General features: G+C 33.7%; 1 protein-coding gene across 5 annotated transcripts in view; it reads right to left on the minus strand.

Moving 5' to 3' along the window:
- LOC127858373 (corticotropin-releasing factor receptor 1-like) overlaps positions 1–20165 on the minus strand; it is a 136812-nt gene that overhangs the window by 14131 nt on the left and 102516 nt on the right. For 4 of the 5 annotated variants that reach the window (XM_052395462.1, XM_052395461.1, XM_052395460.1 and 1 more), the window contains exons 3-6: positions 3219–3344; positions 1443–1543; positions 1097–1191; positions 671–785 (exon numbers count right to left, since the gene is read on the minus strand). In XM_052395462.1, coding sequence (XP_052251422.1) covers positions 671–785; positions 1097–1191; positions 1443–1543; positions 3219–3344 — 437 coding nt within the window. Of the gene's footprint in view, positions 1–670; positions 786–1096; positions 1192–1442; positions 1544–3218; positions 3345–12525; positions 13658–20165 lie in introns of those variants that run through there. The other variant, XM_052395459.1, reaches the window with a different exon arrangement.

A 20165-nucleotide genomic window follows, 5' to 3' on the forward strand; every position in this document is an offset into this window, starting at 1 on the left:
CTCGTGTTTCCGCGAAAACAAACATCCCATTACGGCCGTCTGTTTGTTGAACATAAGATTACAAAAGAGGTATTCGGACTCAGCAGGAATAGTTTTCTTAACATTTTACCATTTGGTTGCCATTTAATAAAGATAACCATTTGACATTAAGTTCTAACAGTCCTTTGTATATTCGGACAAAGAACGGCATTTCTACTGGAACCCGTATATTTTCCGTTGCTTGTTTTTTTAATTAGTATTTTATTAATTCATAGAGAACTGTCTATTTGGAAGGAAGCGATGCACTCTCAGGACGACCAATCAATGCAATTTGCGTGGCCTTTTCGACGAAATCGTCTAGAACCAATAGAGTTTAGAGCTTTCGCTATTTTCTACTATTATTGCAAAAGTTTCTTTAGTATAATTGCAACAGAACTGTGCGGATTAATGTAAAGAAGCAAGGTAACAGTGCTGATAATCAGGAGACATTTCGCCCAGGCACTCGTCATCGATTAGGCATAAACTATTTATTGACCGTCACTGCTTGGCGAGGATTCATGCGTTTGGACAAATGAAACACTGCTCATATGGTTCTCAGAACGGCCAATCTTCGCATGTGCGTCCAGCATAATAATGAAGCACGATGTAGCTCAACTATATGTTAACCAATCATAATACAATACACGCATACCTTAAATTGCAGGTGGACTAAAGAATGTCGCATGATAATCCACATGAGATTCTTTGCTATGAAGCTTACTATCAGGTGACAGTGGATCGAGTTCCTAAGGCAACGAAGACTCCTGGAATGCATACGACACCACGTGGAGTAAATATTAAGAAAACAAAAACACTCATAATGCATTCAACGTAATTAATATGCATCTATGCCTTTTACATATTTTAAAATGCCTATTTTACACAATACTTCTTTTAAGGACAACATGATCGACGGATATAAAGAAGTTTTTTTTATAAAATTGTGTATTTATGTATGCTTATATATAATGTATAATCTGTCAGCAATAGTAAACTGTTTTGTATCATATTATATACGAGGCGAATTCGATATCACAGCATTGTGTCCATACGTGCTTGTCAAGACGGTATGTTACCTAAGAATAGGAATATAAACAACGCTATTCCGAGTGCAAGTGTGGATATGGTGTATCCAACATTGTAAATAACCCTCTCGGCTGTGTCCAGAGTGTCCTGTAAGTGGAATATACGTGAAATTATCATATATAAGAGTTATCGGAAAAACAACCATAAAACAAACAATTGAAATGTACAAAATCGTATTTAATTACAATACCACATAGCAATAACACCATTATAATCATGGAGTGAGATTTAATGTACATACACCCGCCATGCTAATTAAACATTTTTAATTGAATTATATATGCTTGGAAATAGTATGTGTTATAATAAAAACGTGTTCATGTCGTCTATGAAAGTACCTCGTGATGATAGGAGGAATGACTTTCGTTTGGTACACAAAGGTCGTAGACAGTTTTTGCAGCCCACGTCCCGTTAGGATAGCACTCTCGAGTGGCATTGTCTGTAGATACAATGTTACAGTCTAAATCAGCGTTTAATTATCGCGTCTTCCTTGGAACGGAAAATAATTTTTAGCAAATATGATGTCTTATTCGATATGTTTAGTTTTTAAATAAATTGTGAGTTGAAACCGTATCAAATATAAAGACTTAATAGGATTATGTCTTATTCAACGTTACTAAAATATAACATCCACACATAATTACAACGACAAACGCACTGTCTGTTTCTTATTCCTGAGGAATGTGTGACGACAATTGTAAAGAATAAAAACATATAGTGTAATTCATTATGTAAATCATATATTATTCTTAAGCAAACTGCATAAATACCATTTTACTTGCCATCCAATAATTACAGTTATGCCCAGCTATTTATCAAAAGAGTATTTTTTGAATTTTGCATTGAAGAGCTTAAACTTTACATTTTTTGCTATTTTAAGAATGTAAACAATAGCATATACAATATAAAACAAACAAACAATACTGTAATGCAATCAGATATGCAAACATCTGCAGCACATCCTATGTCAGGATCTTAAAATCTCTAGCTTACAATAAGATTCAACTGTGTGTTAAACAACCATTCATCATATGTAAAAAATATATTTTTCAGTAGGTGTAGACAAAAAAGAATATATTAATTGTAATATAAGATGAAAAAGGCATATAGACACATTATTAGTTGAAAATAATTATACTGAAATGCATTCAATAAATATAAATAGAAAAAGAACCTTTCCAGCGTGTTAAGAACAAAGGATGTATACATTGTAATAACAGATGAACAAACGCATGCAAAAATAATAATAGGTGCATATAATCGCATGTACTTGTATAAAATATTAATTTTAAATTAAGTAACGGTAAGGGTTTTACGAGTTTTTGTAAACAGTCGTAAACAACTACTACAATAAACCAATTTATATTCTTAGTGTATGAGAAAATAGCATTTAACAATTCACATTCACTGTCAAAGGATTCTAAATTGTTTTTAGAAATTGACATTTGTTTTCGAGTTACCGTATTCATATTGTGTGTATTTTTCGGCTTGAAATGCATTTAATCATGTTACAATTGTACAATATTATATATGTAAACGAAATGACATGATAATTGCTGTAACTTTTGTTAAATATATCCAAACTGCTTCATATTACTTGCTGCAACTAAATTGCACAATAATAATAATGTATAATTATTTATAACTATTTATATTAGTTATATGTGCTATTAGTATTGACTTAAGTTTCCGAGATCTTAATTCTTAACACATAAGTACAACGAACCGTTCAAAAATGTTAGTCGTATACTTGAGTTTTGTTCTAGAACCAATACACACAACGTTACATTATTGTGTTATGTGTCGTAACATTTCAATATGTTGACTTTTTCAGGAATAAAAATTGATGTTTCGATTGAGCAAAATGTTAAGAGATCTGAAACACCTCTGCTCATTTACACGGGTGTTGGGCGCGTTTCCAATTTTCCGAAATACTATCAATATATCATAGAACAACTTTTTCATAACCTTGACCAAAAATAATATTCTGATATAATGTATATTATATCAGCTTTTTTATGTCAAAGGGATGAAAAATGACATATTTTATGGCATATTGATAGTGTTTCAGTGAATCGGCCACGCGCCCAACATCTCTGCTAATTTACACTTACTGTCGTGGTTTATCCCGATCAGGTAAGAGGGGCATGGGATGGAGGCGACTGTGCCGGCAGGGGTACGAGGCCAACATGACACGCTGTTCCACGACGTGTTACAGTACAGAGTTTCATCATCTAAAATGGTAAGAGGAGGAGCAATGAACCACGTGATGTGAAAGTTGCGCTGAATGCATGTGCGTAAAGTGTCACATCACATCAGAGAGTGCAGTTCGCACGGGGCGAAATATGTAAAGTGTCACATCACATTAGACAGTGCAGTTCGCACGGGGCGAAATATGTAAAGTGTCACATCACATTAGACAGTGCAGTTCGCACGGGGCGAAATATTCCGATTGTATGTTTTTTCCGGGTTTTATTTTCTTAGCGAAAATTCAGTTTAGGCGCTAAATGTCATCCCTGATCAGCTTGTGCACATTTTACCCAAATAAATTAAGCCCAGTTTTCAAAGAACTATGCTCATATAATAAAAATAGATTACAGATGAAACAGCAGGATATATTTCGCATTATCTCTTCGTGGTTTTGTATTGCAGGCAAGTGATTGCGATACACTGGTGGAGAAGTAGTTGCACTAAGACAACGTGCATTCAATGCAATGTCAAATGCATACGGTGTTTAGCTCACCAAATTACGTCTTACAACTAAATTTGACCAACGTTGCATTTAAATAATCCAAACCATTTTACATTTTTTCTTATCTAAATTGAATTGCAATACGTGAACGAATACGTTATGTGATTCACTCCTAACATATTTGCCGGAAAAAAATCCTACGGTAATCGGACACATTTCACATTCTCGATGTATGCTACTGAAATGTATTAAACTTAAGTATGCATTTAACCCATTTATGCCTAGCATCTAGAAAAAAGGTCTTGGCAAATAGCGTAGACCCAGATGAGACGCCGCATGATGTGGCGTCTCATCAGGGTCTATGCTGTTTGCTTAAAGGAATTTCTGTAAGATAAATATACTAGACATCCCTAATTTTGGAAATAAATTGATCCAATTTAGAAGGATGAGAGAGACTACTAGGCATAAATGGTTTAAGTTATGTCATCTGCTAACAAATCAAAAGAATGTTTCATGTGAACGCCATCAGGACTCATCTTAACACCACTACACATATATATGTACATGGCGATCGTTCATAACAGACTTTCAGCTTTTGTACGAATGGACTCATGTGAACGCAATACATTTATATTTATATAACTCGTATGCTTGTGCACACATGTTTATGGAAATACCACACATATAACTATCAATGCAATAGCACGTAGTAATGACACTATGAGCTATAAGAGGTTTTGGAAACTGGATATGCTTTATTTGATCCGCCTCGAGGTTTGTATTTTTTCAGATGAAGAACACTTGGTAAATGGTTGTTGAACAATTGTCAGAGCGACATCCCGCAGCTGTCACATCAATAAGAGATTCTATGAAACTATGTTAATTGTAGGGAGAGTGTTGGTAAGGCCTTATGTACAAGATAACCCCTAGTGTGTACGTAATTCTGTGTGTATGACTAAGCTATTACAGCGACGCAAGAGAGCGTTAACCTTTTTCAAGTCAGACAGAAAAAAATACACAAATACACCTCATAAGATATTTTATGTTCATCTTGTTCAACAATGTTCATCCCTTTACTGTCCAATGTATTTCTTGAAAATTTACACGTATGTTATATATGTTGTAATGTTATGTAAAATAACATCATTACACGAACAATTCGATAGTTTGCTATATTTTTGGATACATGTTTTACTTACAAACATACAGCTTTGTTTGGCAGGTAATATCGTTTCGCCTTTACTTTTCATTATTATGAAATTATTGGTTAAATATATCGGGGACATAGCATCTGGCATGTATGTTATCATTGTAATTAAACAAAAAGTAGTTGTCTGATCAAATGTATATGCAAACGAGGGTAAATATGCATATGTAAAACACATGTTCTGCAATAGGTTGTGGTATGTGAAATCCTTCCTCGTACATATAGATTTTAACCCATTCATGCCTAGCGTCCTGAAAAAAAAGGACATTGCAAACAGTTTAGACCCAGATGAGACGCCGCATGATGCGGCGTCTCATCTGGGTCTGCGCTGTTTGCTTTAAGGAACTTCAGTAAGTAATATTCTCAATATAGAAATAAATATACTAGACATCCCTAATTTTGGAAATAAATTGATCCAATTTAGAAGGATGGGAGAGTCCACTAGACATAAATGGGTTAATTACATCCTTAATATGTACTGTATTGTTTTGTGTTCACCTACGTAAAACAGGTGTTACTGAACCGCAAATCCGTAGTTAAACATACTACGATAAACAAAAACAGAAGAGCGATATAAAGTAAACAAAGATTCAGTCGCCTCATAGAAAACACAACACATGTTTTATTCAATGAAATGTTCGGACAACTTCGCATGTAAGCATATAAGACTAAACTAAACCATTATACACGTTGAACAATTACTAGGCGGATTATTGGAAGAACTAGTTTATTTTTTAGCCATCAAAGGCAACCGTGAACGAACCTAGATCACGCAACCCATACTATCGCCCTTCTTCTTCCTTGTCGAGCGTTCAATCTTATATCTGATTTTATGCGATGCAAATTAAGGGTTCCTTATAATAGTTTGTATAACATTTAATTATGCGATTAATTGAAACGCACACAATTTGTCACGAAGCAATTTTACACTTATTTCTTTGTATTGTTATGGTCGATTCGATTGCAATTGTAGACTTCGCATGAGTAAATAACCTCAGCCATATACTGATAAATCATTTACCCGATTATTAACTGAAACACAAAATATTATTCAAAGTATGCCAATACAGGCCCCCGAAACGAATTATAGTCTTAAAGATTGGTGGTTCATTTTATAGACATGGGTTTATCAAATTGCAGGATTGCATATCCACCTATGCCATAAGTTAAACATTATGTATGAAGTATTAGGAATCATAAGGAATGATGCATTCGGAGGAACAAAACAATTTACCAAAAGTGTAATCGTCAGATTTCAAAAGTCACATTAAGCATCGAAAAAGTTTTTATTAATTATAGTGTAACTTCAACACTTGCTGTGGTGATATTGATAAGCTAATGTGACAATGCTTCGAAATATGTTAATCAACATAGTGATAAGTATTATCATTTTGACGCAGATTATACAGATGATCGCGTTGTTGTTAATTATGATGTAGACAGTGATAACTAGGGGGAGGGTAAGAAGGAAAGAGATCAGGAGGATAAGGGAAGGTACAGGTGAATCAAGATATTGTACCAGTGTAACGCGCTTCATAATTATGATCACTTAAACCATATAACAAACGCAAACGTATTATTCCAAAAGTTCGGAGTCTTGTTTAACGTGCGCTTATATGGTATTACCAAATTGATACCAAGTTAAATTGCGCTTTCCGTATGGATTAAGTTACACACACACACACACACATATATATATATATATATATATATATATATATATATATATATATATATATATATATATATATATATATATATATTTATCTAACGATCGGTTAGATAAAAACAACTTTCAGGCGAAAAAACATGTTCTATCCACAGCAATTATTTCTGATGAAAGCATTGTTGATGACATATCAAAGTCGGCTTTCTGAAATATTCAATGAAAGGATTTGCTCGACGGCATAACCTGAGAGAAGAATAAATACGGCTTGTGCTGGATTCTTACTCGAGTCGATCATCGTTTCTATAAACTATCGTGAACTCGTGTACAAAATATTCATCTATCACATAATTAAGGGGTTATATGAACATTCAAAATAGTCAAACATGTTATGATGTTTATCGTATATTTTCAAATTGAAATTTGTAATCGTCAAACATCACATGCCATAATATTGGATCCTTTTGAATTTTTTGCTTTAAGCAGTGTTATTTGATAGCGTTTTATATCACGTGATTCGTGTACATTGTTTTAATGATACCTGATATTATTGCGGTTAATATATAAATAAGTGCATAGTGCTGTATTCGATAAAATATTCACGCCTGTACCGATACCACGACAAATAAATGTCTGTATGCCACGCCAAGTTAAATCATGTGCATTTATAACTGCAAAATTTGCCAATTTAAACAATTGCTTCCTGTCCTTTATAATATAAAATGTCTTGAACAAATCCGTTGTGATTTGAATGGCATTTCTCTTGGTAATTGTTAACGAACACTTCATTGGTGATGGTCACACACCATTTATTGCCTTAGAAATCAATATCGTCGGACCCAAACCAAATTGCTTAACTGATGAGCACGCACTTAAAAGGGAAATTTGCGAGAACTTTTAAGTATAGTTATTGTGTTTTGTTTAAATGATTAGAACAACACAAAAGAATACAGCTCCGGTTGCTGTTGCTTGTTCATGTAAGCAATAATTATAGCGATATGCATGAATGTATAATTTCCGTAAATTCAGCGTTACGTGTTTTTACGCATAACTTAAGCGATGATTTACTACTTTACTGGATACAAATCTTTAGAAAAAAACGAGCAACTCCAATAAATCCATACAGGTTTAATCAAACTGCATACGGGATTGTATGTTTATCCATTTCATTAAATCTCTCTCGTTTTATTTTAAAGTTTCACTTTTTGAATCACAAGTTCAAATAAAACATGACATAGCATGGTGTCATACAATCGATAAGTTGTGTTCACTGCTTAGCAATAATAGTATTATATATATTTTAAATATGGATGTTTTAGAGATACGTAAATCCTAATATTGCCAATATAATTATTGTGGTATTACTTAGAGAGGGTGTAGCAAACTATGATTTTTAACAGCAGTCATTATAAAATAAAAAATGGTTTATTATTACCAAATATTAATATGTAATCGATATATCATATAACCGCTTTCCTATTAATGCTATAACATGCTATAACATGATATAAATGCACTTTAAACGCATTTGAATATATATAGTTTAGAATCCTTATCGGATCTTGCCCTAATACACTATGGTTTCATGTTTGTAAATAAGTGTCTATGTATGTAACATTGTCCATTCTGTGTATGTAAAAATTGTTTCCCACGTCGAGATGTGTTGCGGTGTAAGTGCGAGATATATAACTGTGAATTAACCATCCTTTTTAATGGGGATGGGGATTTTTATAGTGTGTACGTCTCGTTCTGCACCGTAGCTAGGCGCACACGCCGAAGTCTCAAATGGGAATATGTATGTCTGTTTGTATGTCTGTGTATCTGGTTGTTCACACACCTTTCTCCCTATATATATATATATATATATATATATATATATATATATATATATATATATATATATATATATATATATATATAGGGAGAAAGGTGTGTGAACAACCAGATGGGTCTGCGCTGTTTGCTTAAAGAAATTTCTGTAAGAAATATTCTAAATATAGAAATAAATATACCAGACACCCCTACTTTTGGAAATAAATTGATCCAATTTAGAAGGATGGGAGAGTCTACTGGGCATAAATGGGTTAAGCAAACCAAACATGCTGTAAACGTTATTTAATAATCTGAATAAATATATATATTAAACTGCGTCATTTGAAAGATAATCATTGAACTATAGTTTTACTTCCAGAAAAACGGATGGCTACGGTACACAAATATACATACAGTCACATGAAATGTGTAAACATGAATTAGCAAATACCGAATATTAAATACAAATAAATCAGCACATGTATATGTATAGATACAATAAATGCGAACAGATCGATTTTTAAGTCAATTGATTTCATACTTATCCTTTTTCAATTCCTAGACGCATTTCTACAAGAAAATTCTAAGTCTTCGTTGCTTGCATAAACGCATTCCGCAATTGAATAGCTTTTGGTCTTTGATGTATTTGTTATCATAATTGCATCTGACGTTCTCTTTACATAAGGTTATTGCATAAGTTCTGTCAAAACAAGAAGTCACTTAAGATTTCTTCTTGTGACTTTTTAATTGAAATAATTCTACTGTTGATACTACGATTAGGGTTGAACCATTAATTTCCTACATAACAGTCAATCTGTAATTGAGTGAACAGTCAATCTGTAATTGAGTGAACAGTCAATCTGTAATTGAGTGAACAGTCAATCTGTAATTGAGTGAACAGTCAATCTGTAATTGAGTGAACAGTCAATCTGTAATTGAGTGAACAGTCATCTGTAATTGAGTGAACAGAGTCAATCTGTAATTGAGTGAACAGTCAATCTGTAATTGAGTGAACAGTCAATCTGTAATTGAGTGAAACAGTCAATCTGTAATTGAGTGAACAGTCAATCTGTAATTGAGTGAACAGTCAATCTGTAATTGAAGTGAACAGTCAATCCTGTAATTGAGTGAACAGTCAATCTGTATTGAGTGAACAGTCAATCTGTAATTGAGTGAACAGTCAATCTGTAATTGAGTGAACAGTCCAATCTGTAATTGAGTGACAGTCAATCTGTAATTGAGTGAACAGTCAATCTGTAATTGAGTGAACAGTCAATCTGTAATTGAGTGAACAGTCAATCTGTAATTGAGTGAACAGTCAATCTGTAATTGAGTGAACAGTCAATCTGTAATTGAGTGAACAGTCAATCTGTAATTGAGTGAACAGTCAATCTGTAATTGAGTGAACAGTCAATCTGTAATTGAGTGAACAGTCAATCTGTAATTGAGTGAACAGTCAATCTGTAATTGAGTGAACAGTCAATCTGTATTGAACAGTCAATCTGTAATTTAGTGAACAGTCAATCTGTAATTGAGTGAACAGTCAATCTGTAATTTAGTGAACAGTCAATCTGTAATTGAGTGAACAGTCAATCTGTAATTGAGTGAACAGTCAATCTGTAATTGAGTGTTGCAGATGGCTTGCTGCGATGAAATAAATTATTTCCAAATAGTTCCGACCACTAAATATTTCGCATACACGTCGTCGTAGAAGCAAGTTATCAAAGGATAATACATCATAAACATAAGACACACTAGAAGCTACTTATGTACCGTGATCATGTTGCATTATCAGTGAATTCACTACTCAATGAGAAGACAGTAATGACGCAAACTTATGTTCATCTTTGTTATGTGACTATGATTTATAATAATACTATGTTATAAATAAAATAAAATATTTATATATGTGAAGAAACGTTATTATTGCAGGTAATAATATTATTATATCTACGATATACAATAATCCGAAACCGTTGGTATTACACTTTATTTGGAGTTGGTTGTTTTAAATTCGTCAACCCATTTATGTCTAGCGTCTAGAAAAAAGGCCTTGGCAAACAGCGTATACCCAGATGAGACGCCGCATGATGCGGCGTCTCATCAGGGTCTACGCTGTTTGCTTAAAGGAATTTCTGAAAGAAATATTATAAATATAGAAATAAATATACTAGACATCCCTAAATTTGGAAATAAATGGTTCCAATTTAGAAGGATGGGATAGTCCACTAGGCATAAATGGGTTAATACTTTTTATACCTTAATTAGCTTACGTTTCTATCGGTTTTGCCACGTTATTGCATCAAGTATGTTAATTTTCCTCGTTTCAAATTATCGTTTTGCTGTAAGTACAATACAAATGAGCCTTTTATTTAGAAAACTGGGCTAAATGCATGTGCTAAAAGTGTCGTCCAAGATTAGTCTGTGCAGTCCGCACAGGCTAATCAGGGACTATTTTTTCCGCCTTAACTTGATTTAAGGTAAGGAGGGACTTCCTTGGAGCTAAAAATACCACACAAGCGGAAACTGTCGTCCGCACAGCTAATCTGGGAAGACACTTTACGCACATGCATTAAGCCCAGTTTTCTCAGAACGCGGCTCAAATTTAAATTACAAAGAATGTTTATTTTGTAAAAACATGAGCTTAAGATTTAACATTATTAACGCATAAACGTATTGGACATTCCAAACTTGCTCAAATGCATGCTTTGTTAACATTATAATCAATGTTCACAGCAAAATTTTGATAATGCCTGTATAGGTGCAATTGCACTATAAATGTTTGAAGATAATCAAGTTTTTTGTTTTTTATCAAAGAGGCAATTGTTGAATAGTAATTTAATTGCGTACTATGGTCGGTTTAAAATATTAAAATAATAAAAATAGTCATACAGCAAAACATGTTTAAACTATGTTTAAACAGGTACGGTATTTCGGTGTTAACACGTATACACGTGTTGAATAGAATGTGAAACATTTTATGCATTGAAATTGACTAAGTATCGGGGGATGTATAATATGGTTGTATAGTGTATAAAATTCCTAAAATTCGTGTGCAAGATATATGGACACTCGTTCATGAGCATCTGTGATAATAAAATTGCATGAAGAACAAGACCTTATACAATTTATGCCTTTCTTTATGTTATTTATATAATAACAAATGCAGTGGAACTGCTTTTGAAAAAAAATAAAAGAATGTCAATATACTTTTCATGCCATTATTCTTACGGATCGGCAAGCTTTGTAACACCGAACTGCTGAAATAAATAAGATAATGGTATCGGCCCAAAGAAAACAACTGTCAGTGAATTATATGAGTGCGAACACGATGTTGCGAGAAAAAACTCTCTTGAAAACATTTTTGGCGCATGGTTTTGTGATATGTGATAGATCGAAATGTACTTGATACCGCTGCAACATTTTGTGAAATCTTATAAAACGTTCAAGAAATATTAGGTAAGACACCTCTGCCAGTGTTAAGCGCCTGATTTTAAGGGCGATGTGATAAACGGGGGCATGTACAATTTGCATAGTTGCAAACTGCTTAATTAAAATTAATTTCTTTGAACAAAAATAGTTTAAAGTGTAATAACATGCATAAAATAATCACTAATTTCGTATTTATTTTTTAAATAAAAACAAAACATTTCTTTTTAAGAGTAACTGATTGCTCTTAAAAATAATAATGATATTGAATAGTGAGATGAACTGCGCATTATTTTAATCAGGAAATAAACTGTACATTGTTGACATTTCACACATATCATGCGTTATGCATCCTGCTGCATTATTATTTTTTGACAACAAGTAAGTTGGTATGAACACATATGTTATCATCTGAGGATTTATTCCCTTGTGTGGTTAAGTTGTTGTCATATATATTGATAGCTTACCGCGTTCATACATGCCTTATACCATTTATTTATTTTTGCAAGATGAATATCTTGTTTTCCATCTTTAAGAAAATAAACAATTATTCATTAGATACTCAATAAGTATATTATTTTACATAAAACATTGAACATTATAACACATACTTACCCGGTGCAGCGGTGGGATGTTGTTGGTAATACCTGTTGAACCAAACGATACACTGCTCCGCGTTAAATGTCATGTTAGGTAACGCATCTGTGCTGTTAGAATTCATTGAACCGGCCAGAATTAAATGAAGATGCTTATGAAGTGAGTGTATGTCGTTAAATGATTGGTTGTGTTCCTGTTCCAACTCTTCTGGCAATAATACGTTGTCACGATCACTATCTACATAATCGGAGGTATCGTAATTAACTAAATTGGAATTTGCGTCTTTTGCACTATTGCTGTTCAAATATATAACTTCATTATCCGGACTTGAAATTTCGAAATATCGACCTGCATCTCTGCGATTTCTTGTTAGATTTGCATTTCGTTCAATAGAAACTACTTCGATTGTGTCATCCAATCCGTCAACTTCCAGAACTAATGGCGATTTAGATTGAAGATAATTAGCACGGTTTGATTTGTCTACGTTGTTACGTTGCGATTGCTTTATATAGCAGATGAAACTCTGAAGATCTGTCAGCCGCTGTCTTCGTGGTTTAATAAAATCTAAATCTCTGGAAGTTTTCAAGTCCGCTCTATCATCTTTTTCTAGATAATTGCAAATATCCGACTTTGGTAAGGATGTGTCTGTGGTAAAAATCAAACGTCCCGTCTCTGAAGAAAACTGCTCTGAAACTAATTCCCTATCCGTTGCTTGGAACGGCAACGCAATGCGTTTTGTCTCATTTGCGTATTTAACCTGACGAAAATGAGTCTGATTATTCATTAAATCCGGATATACTGCTGACGGCGGGCCATTTACAGTAGGACCCGTTTCAGAATAAATAATCCTTGAACGTTTTGGGAATGACGGGCTTTCCACTACATCGGCTTGTAAATGATGCGATTTATCCTTTGATAAATGGTTTTTCGATCTGCGGTAATCTATATAATTTCCAGAAGACGAGTCCTGGCCAAATCCTCGCAGTGTGAAATGATCAAATATTACAATCAAATACATAATTTTGAAGTATGCCATCCTGATCACATATAGTATCGGCGCACTTTGCGTTTGTCTTATCCACGGGGAGCAGATTGTACGGTGATTTCAACTGAAGTGGAAATAGGAATAAAACTGCGCTTTGTTGCTTAGCCCTGCATAACAATAATTCAAATTGCCGTTTGGAAGCTTACAGCGTCTAGCGTAAGAAAGCAATTCTCTCCTAATACCTTTATACCGTCTGGCGGTCATGAATAGCCGATACCATAGTTATACGTCTTTCACGTATGAGAAATGCTTTGCTCCTGTTAACGTTCAGTGAAAGCGTGGTGTTATTGAACGCGCATCAGTCTTTGAACAATCTAGCTAGCGTTTAAGAAGCAGATTTGTGCACATGCATATAATGATGTGTTTTGTTAGAGTAATAAATGCACATACAATGTCAGAATTTAACAAACATTTCATTTAAAATAGTACGAATATTACTGGTAATATTTATGGTCGGAAACAGTAAGAGATCTTTAAATAGCATACTGACCGTAATGGGAAAATTTTACTCAGATTAAAAGCATTAACGACAGAATAAGGGAAAGCCATTTAGAACTACACGCAACTGATTGCAGAAGTAATCGAATATGGATACCACTTTACCGTAAAGAAAATTCCTGTTGTCATTGAGAACCATATTTGTTCAATATATCACTTTGTTCGTCATCACACCGCTAATTCCCGGTTTTATACAAGGAATAAACATATACGCAATAAGAGGAAATCGACGGAGCATGTGTTAGTTGATATGTCCCCAGCGTAGGTATTTTTCTTGACACTAGCTATGTCGAATATAATAACCAACATATATCTATAAGAGACTGGTAATCAACAAACATTCTCACTGATTTACTGATTAGCAGTTGGTTTAATGAACTGACTTTAAACATATTAGTGCACCTTGATAATCTTAGAAACTGACAATTGTATTACACATGAGCCGTGGTCTGTGAAAAGCGGGTTTAATGTGTGAGCGTAAACTGTCGCCCCAGTTAACCTGTGCTGTACGCACAGGCTAATCAGGGAGGACACTTTTCGCATTAATGATATTTATCGTAAAAGAGAGTCTTCTCTTAGCAAATATCTTGATAAGGCGGAAAGTGTCGTCCCCGTTAAGCCTATGCGGACTGCACATGCTAATCTGTGACGACACTTTACGCACATGCATTAAACCTCTTTTCACAGAGCGCGGCTCATATATACCATACTCTTATGTGCATGCCTTGTAGTATAATCGTTTGCGTTAACATACTTTTTGTTATTTTCATACAAAATATATGCAATCGAACATAGTCCATAACATTTGAGCAACGTGAATCGATAACAATTACATTTGTTTTCTTGCTTCATAAATGTTTTTGTGTTGTACTAAGTAGACCCTGGTTAATTTATAATTTCAAAAGCATGATATATGTATATAGTTAACGCATTTTCGTCGTAAATTCAAGCATATGGGAAATGCCCATGTTAAATTCAGACCAATAAATTAACCGTGACAATAATGGAGTTCCGCTGTGAAGAGTTATCAATAATATTGTTATTTCCGTTTTGTATGAAATATCGCACATAAGCAGCTAAACTGCTTTCTAGCATTGAGAATGATATATTGCTAACACTCTGTTTTCACAAAGCCCATAGATATGTTTGTACTTATGCTCCTTTGCTTCATATACTACTACGACAACGAATACTACTACTTATACTACTACTACAACTACTATAACTCCTCCTTCTCCTCCCCATCAATATCCGCTTCATTGTCTTATTCCTTCTACAACAACAACAACAACTACTACAACTCCTACTATTACTACTACTACTACTACTACAACTACTACAACTACTACTACTACTAACACTACTACTTCTGCTACTACTAATACTACCACTTCTACTACTACTACTTCTATTACTACTACTACTACTTCTACTACCTACTACTACTACTACTACTACTACTACTACTACTACTACTACTACTACTACTACTACTACTACTACTACTTCTACTACTACTACTTCTACTACTACTACTACTACTACTTCTACTACTCCCACTACTACTACAACTACTATTACTACTACTACTACTACTACTACTACTACTACTACTACTACTACTACTACTACTACTACTACTACTACTACTACTACTACTACTACTTCTACTACTACTACTTCTAGTTCTACTACTCCTACTACTACTACAACAACAACAACTACTACTTACTACAACAACAACAACAACCACTACTACTACTATTTTCTTTACTACTAGCGCACAGATATGTTTGTACTGATGCTCCTTTGCTTCTTATACTATTACGACAACGAAAACAACTACTACTTCTACTACTACTACTACTACTACTTCTACTACTACCACTAGTACTACTACTACTACTTCTACTACTACTACTACTACTACTACTACTACTACTACTACTACTACTACTACTACTACTACTACTACTACTACTACTTCTACTACTACTACTACTACTACTACTACTACTAATACTACTACTACTACTACTACTACTACTACTACTACTTCTACTGTTGCTGCTGCTTCTCCTACTGCTTCTTCTACAATTACTACTACTACAACTACTATTACTACAACTACTACAACTACAACTACTACTACTACTACTACTACTACTACGACTACTTCTACTACTACTACTACTACTACTACTACTGCATCTACTACTACTACTACTAGCTACTACTACTACTACTACTACTACTACTACTACTACTACTACTACTACTACTACTACTACTACTACTACTACTACTACTACTACTACTACTACTAATACTACTGCTACTACTACTACTACTACTACTACTACTACTACTTCTACTACTTACTACTAATACTACTACTACTTACTACTACTACTACTACTACTACTACTACTACTACTACTACTACTTACTACTACTACTACTACTACTACTACTACTACTACTACTACTACTACTACTACTACTACTACTACTACTACTACTACTACTATTACTACTACTACTACTACTACTACTACTACTACTTCTTCTACTACTTCTACTACTACTACTACTATTACTACTACTACTACTACTACTACTACTACTACTACTACTACTACTACTACTACTACTTCTACTACTACTACTACTACTACTACTACTACTACTACTACTACTACTACTACTACTACTACTACTTCTACTACTCCTACTACTACTACTATTACTTCTACTACTACTACAACTACTACTACTACTACAACAACAACAACAACTACTACTACTATTTCCTTTACTACTACTTCTATAACTACTACTACTACTCTGTTTTCGTACCAGAACAAAGCCAACTTCCTTAATTAAGTAACAACATATGTAAAACGCCTTATTGATGCTGATGCCATCAATATATTTGTTAATAATGGCAAGAAATTGGTTTAAGCATGATTGACAAAAAGAAAAGATTTCGTCCAATGTACAGCTCCTTATGATCTTGATACATTAAGGGCAATATCTTATTAAGACTACTCGTTCGTGTATAACATAAATCAGAAATGAAATCATATTATAAGTTGGAGGTCGTTTAATTGTGGCGGATGACTGATGTTCCAATAGAAAGACACATTAAACAAACACTGATTAAAATTAACACAATTTATTTAAACAAGGTTGGAACGGTCCATGCAATGTGTATCCTGAGAAGTTGAAGAGTGAATACACACCTAAAAACCATTTGAATAACTTAGTGTTTGTTTTTTACCGACATTTTGTGCAAAGTGATTTTGAACAAGCAATACTTACTAAAAAGTGTTCACAATCAAACCAGCGTTTGGAAAAAAAACAACAAATAAAACCCCATACCAGTTATTAGCAGAGAAATGTGTTCTACAATTCGTAAATGACCAATCGCCGTATACAAGAGAGGAACAATCTAACTACAAAACACTAAACGTCAACAATTATTAAAATTATTGTCGTCGTCTTGGATAGAACGACGCAACGTATTGATTGGAGCTGTGTGGATGCTGTGGAACGGAGCACTATACATAGCTCCAGTATGAGAGTATTAGAAGGCTAAAGGCGGTAAAATATGTTTTATGTGGATGTCACATGTGTACGAGCTTTCTTACACATAGCGAGTTTGAAAATGTTCGTAGATATATCGATAACATTATTTTATATATTTGATATATTAACCAAATATATGTTGATACCAATAGCTTAGCTCGAAAACACACGCCCCTAAATAATCGATACTTACGGCACAGGTTTACTAAATGTTAGTGCATAGTTTTCAATTTAGTCGTACATTTTTTTGAGATGTTTATTTGAACTCTGAACTCAACTTGTACATCTTTTTCATTTGAAAATGTATAAATGGGCCGTGCTCTCTGAAAAGTGGTTTAATGCATGCGCGTAGAGAGTTGTTCCAGATTAGCCTGTGCAGTCCACACATGCTAATCTGGGACGAAACTTTCCGCTTTTATTATGTTTTTCGTTAAAAGAAAGTCTCTTCTTCGCAAAAATCAAGTTTAGGCGGAAAGTTTCGTCCCTAATTAGCCTGTGCGGACTGCTCAGGCGAATGTGTAACGACACTTTACGCACATGCAGTTAACCCTTTTTTCACAGAGCGCGGCACAAATGCATTATGAATGTTTTTGATGGAAAAACTTGAGTTTCTGTGTAATATAATTTTTAATGTAAAGCATGATTTATGAACAATCAAACGGACAACGAGTTATATGTAAGTGTAATCTTAAAATTGTATTTATTTGCAAAATACATAACGAGTGCATTTAATTGTGACTTTTCACAACTTAGCATGATAAACAGATCTACATATAATGCAAATACCATTAAGCTATTTAATAACAGTTCTGAGTTTTTTTATATATATCATTTACATGTTTAAATGCTCTGAGAAATGTGTTCGCGTTAGCCGTGTTTGGAATAAATATTTGGTGCCGTTTATATGTAATAAATTAACCAAAAAAAATACCGTGTTGGAATATTGAAAATACCTTATATTGAGTCATTTGTGTATTGCTTACTTGTATTGGACTCAGTGTACTTTATTTTTTAACTGATTGAATTAATACCAAACGAAATAACACGGGCAACAAATTGTTTCTATAAAAAGAGTGTCACATAAAACGCTTATCATTTGAATAAACTCCATTTATTTATCAACTTATCCTTGTATAATACGTTTGGAATTCATATCATACGTCCTTTAAAGGGGCCTTTTCACAGATTTTGGCATATTTTGAAGTTTGTCATTAAATGCTTTATATGTAAACATTGGATCTTTAAAGCTCCAGTAAAAAATCAAGAATACAATTAAAAAAAGGAAAAAAGTATCCGGTACCAGGGCTCGAACCAGTGACCCCCGGAGTCCTGGAGTTAGTCTGAAGTAAAAATGCATTAGCCCTCTTGGCTATTCCGCCGGGTTTACACAGTTTAAGTATTTTATACCTTTTATAAGCAATCTTCGTAGTTTCGTAAATTTAAACGACAACAACAGAACTCTCCAAATTATTCAACCGTTTCGCGTTGCAACGCTTTATAATTTTTAGGTTTTCAAATCGTCAACAAATACATATAATGGCTATATTGGACTATGGTAAATGCTCAGTAATAGTGTTTTCTCATAAATATCATAACTAAAACGAAAATTTGCGAATCTGAAACAACTTTTTTCAATTTTTTCAATTTATCAAACCGTGAAAAGATCCCTTTAATAAACATGAAACGTATCGGTTATACTCAGAATCAACCCATTCATCAGATAGAAGACCGCTTGATGAATGCACCTCGGAATGCACTGTTAAATGTTCGCCTTTATTAGATGACAAATATATACGCTTTTATCGCTGGGGAAATCAATGTCTGGGAGAACCTTTACAATTTATCCTTCTCTCCTTTGCAACTCATAACGTTGTCAATTAATTACTAGGATTTTCTTTTATAGAGTTTTATGTAACAAAAGTCATTCAGCGTTTGTTATACCGGGTTAATGACATCAAGAACTAGGTGAGAAATAATTTACACGACACGCGTTTTCGTGTAAATAACTTTTGTTCACATCATACAAAAGGTTGGCTCGTGTATCATTTAAATAGCGATGAAACTTGGTTTTTATCTTTAAATGCTTACCTTCAAACTGATGCAATTTATAATAAAGCAATTTGAAAATAAATCTGAAAGCCAACTTATAATTTTATAAATAAACACTTCTCCAGTCATGGTCTTTTCAACGAAACTTCAGAAGCCATGTGCATAGTGCGGCATACAATTTACATGAATTGTGTGCCGACATTTCGATCTCAATCGGAATTGATCTACAAAGAGCCACTATAATATTATCCGTATTTGCATTCACACTTGGTTAATCGCATTATATTTTGAGAAATGCGTACATAAACTATCTGCAGGTTTGTGTTTCTGTAAGGGTGGTTTTATTAATTACCTGATTTCGTGTAAGGACTCGCTTAAAAATCACAAAATGGTTATTAAGCTTAGATGAATTAATAGTAGATTAATTCACATTATGTATAGGGATATTGTAATTCTAAATGATCATTCATAAGCT

This window comes from Dreissena polymorpha, chromosome 14, assembly GCF_020536995.1.
Source record: "Dreissena polymorpha isolate Duluth1 chromosome 14, UMN_Dpol_1.0, whole genome shotgun sequence".
Classification (NCBI taxonomy): Eukaryota; Metazoa; Mollusca; class Bivalvia; order Myida; family Dreissenidae; genus Dreissena; species Dreissena polymorpha.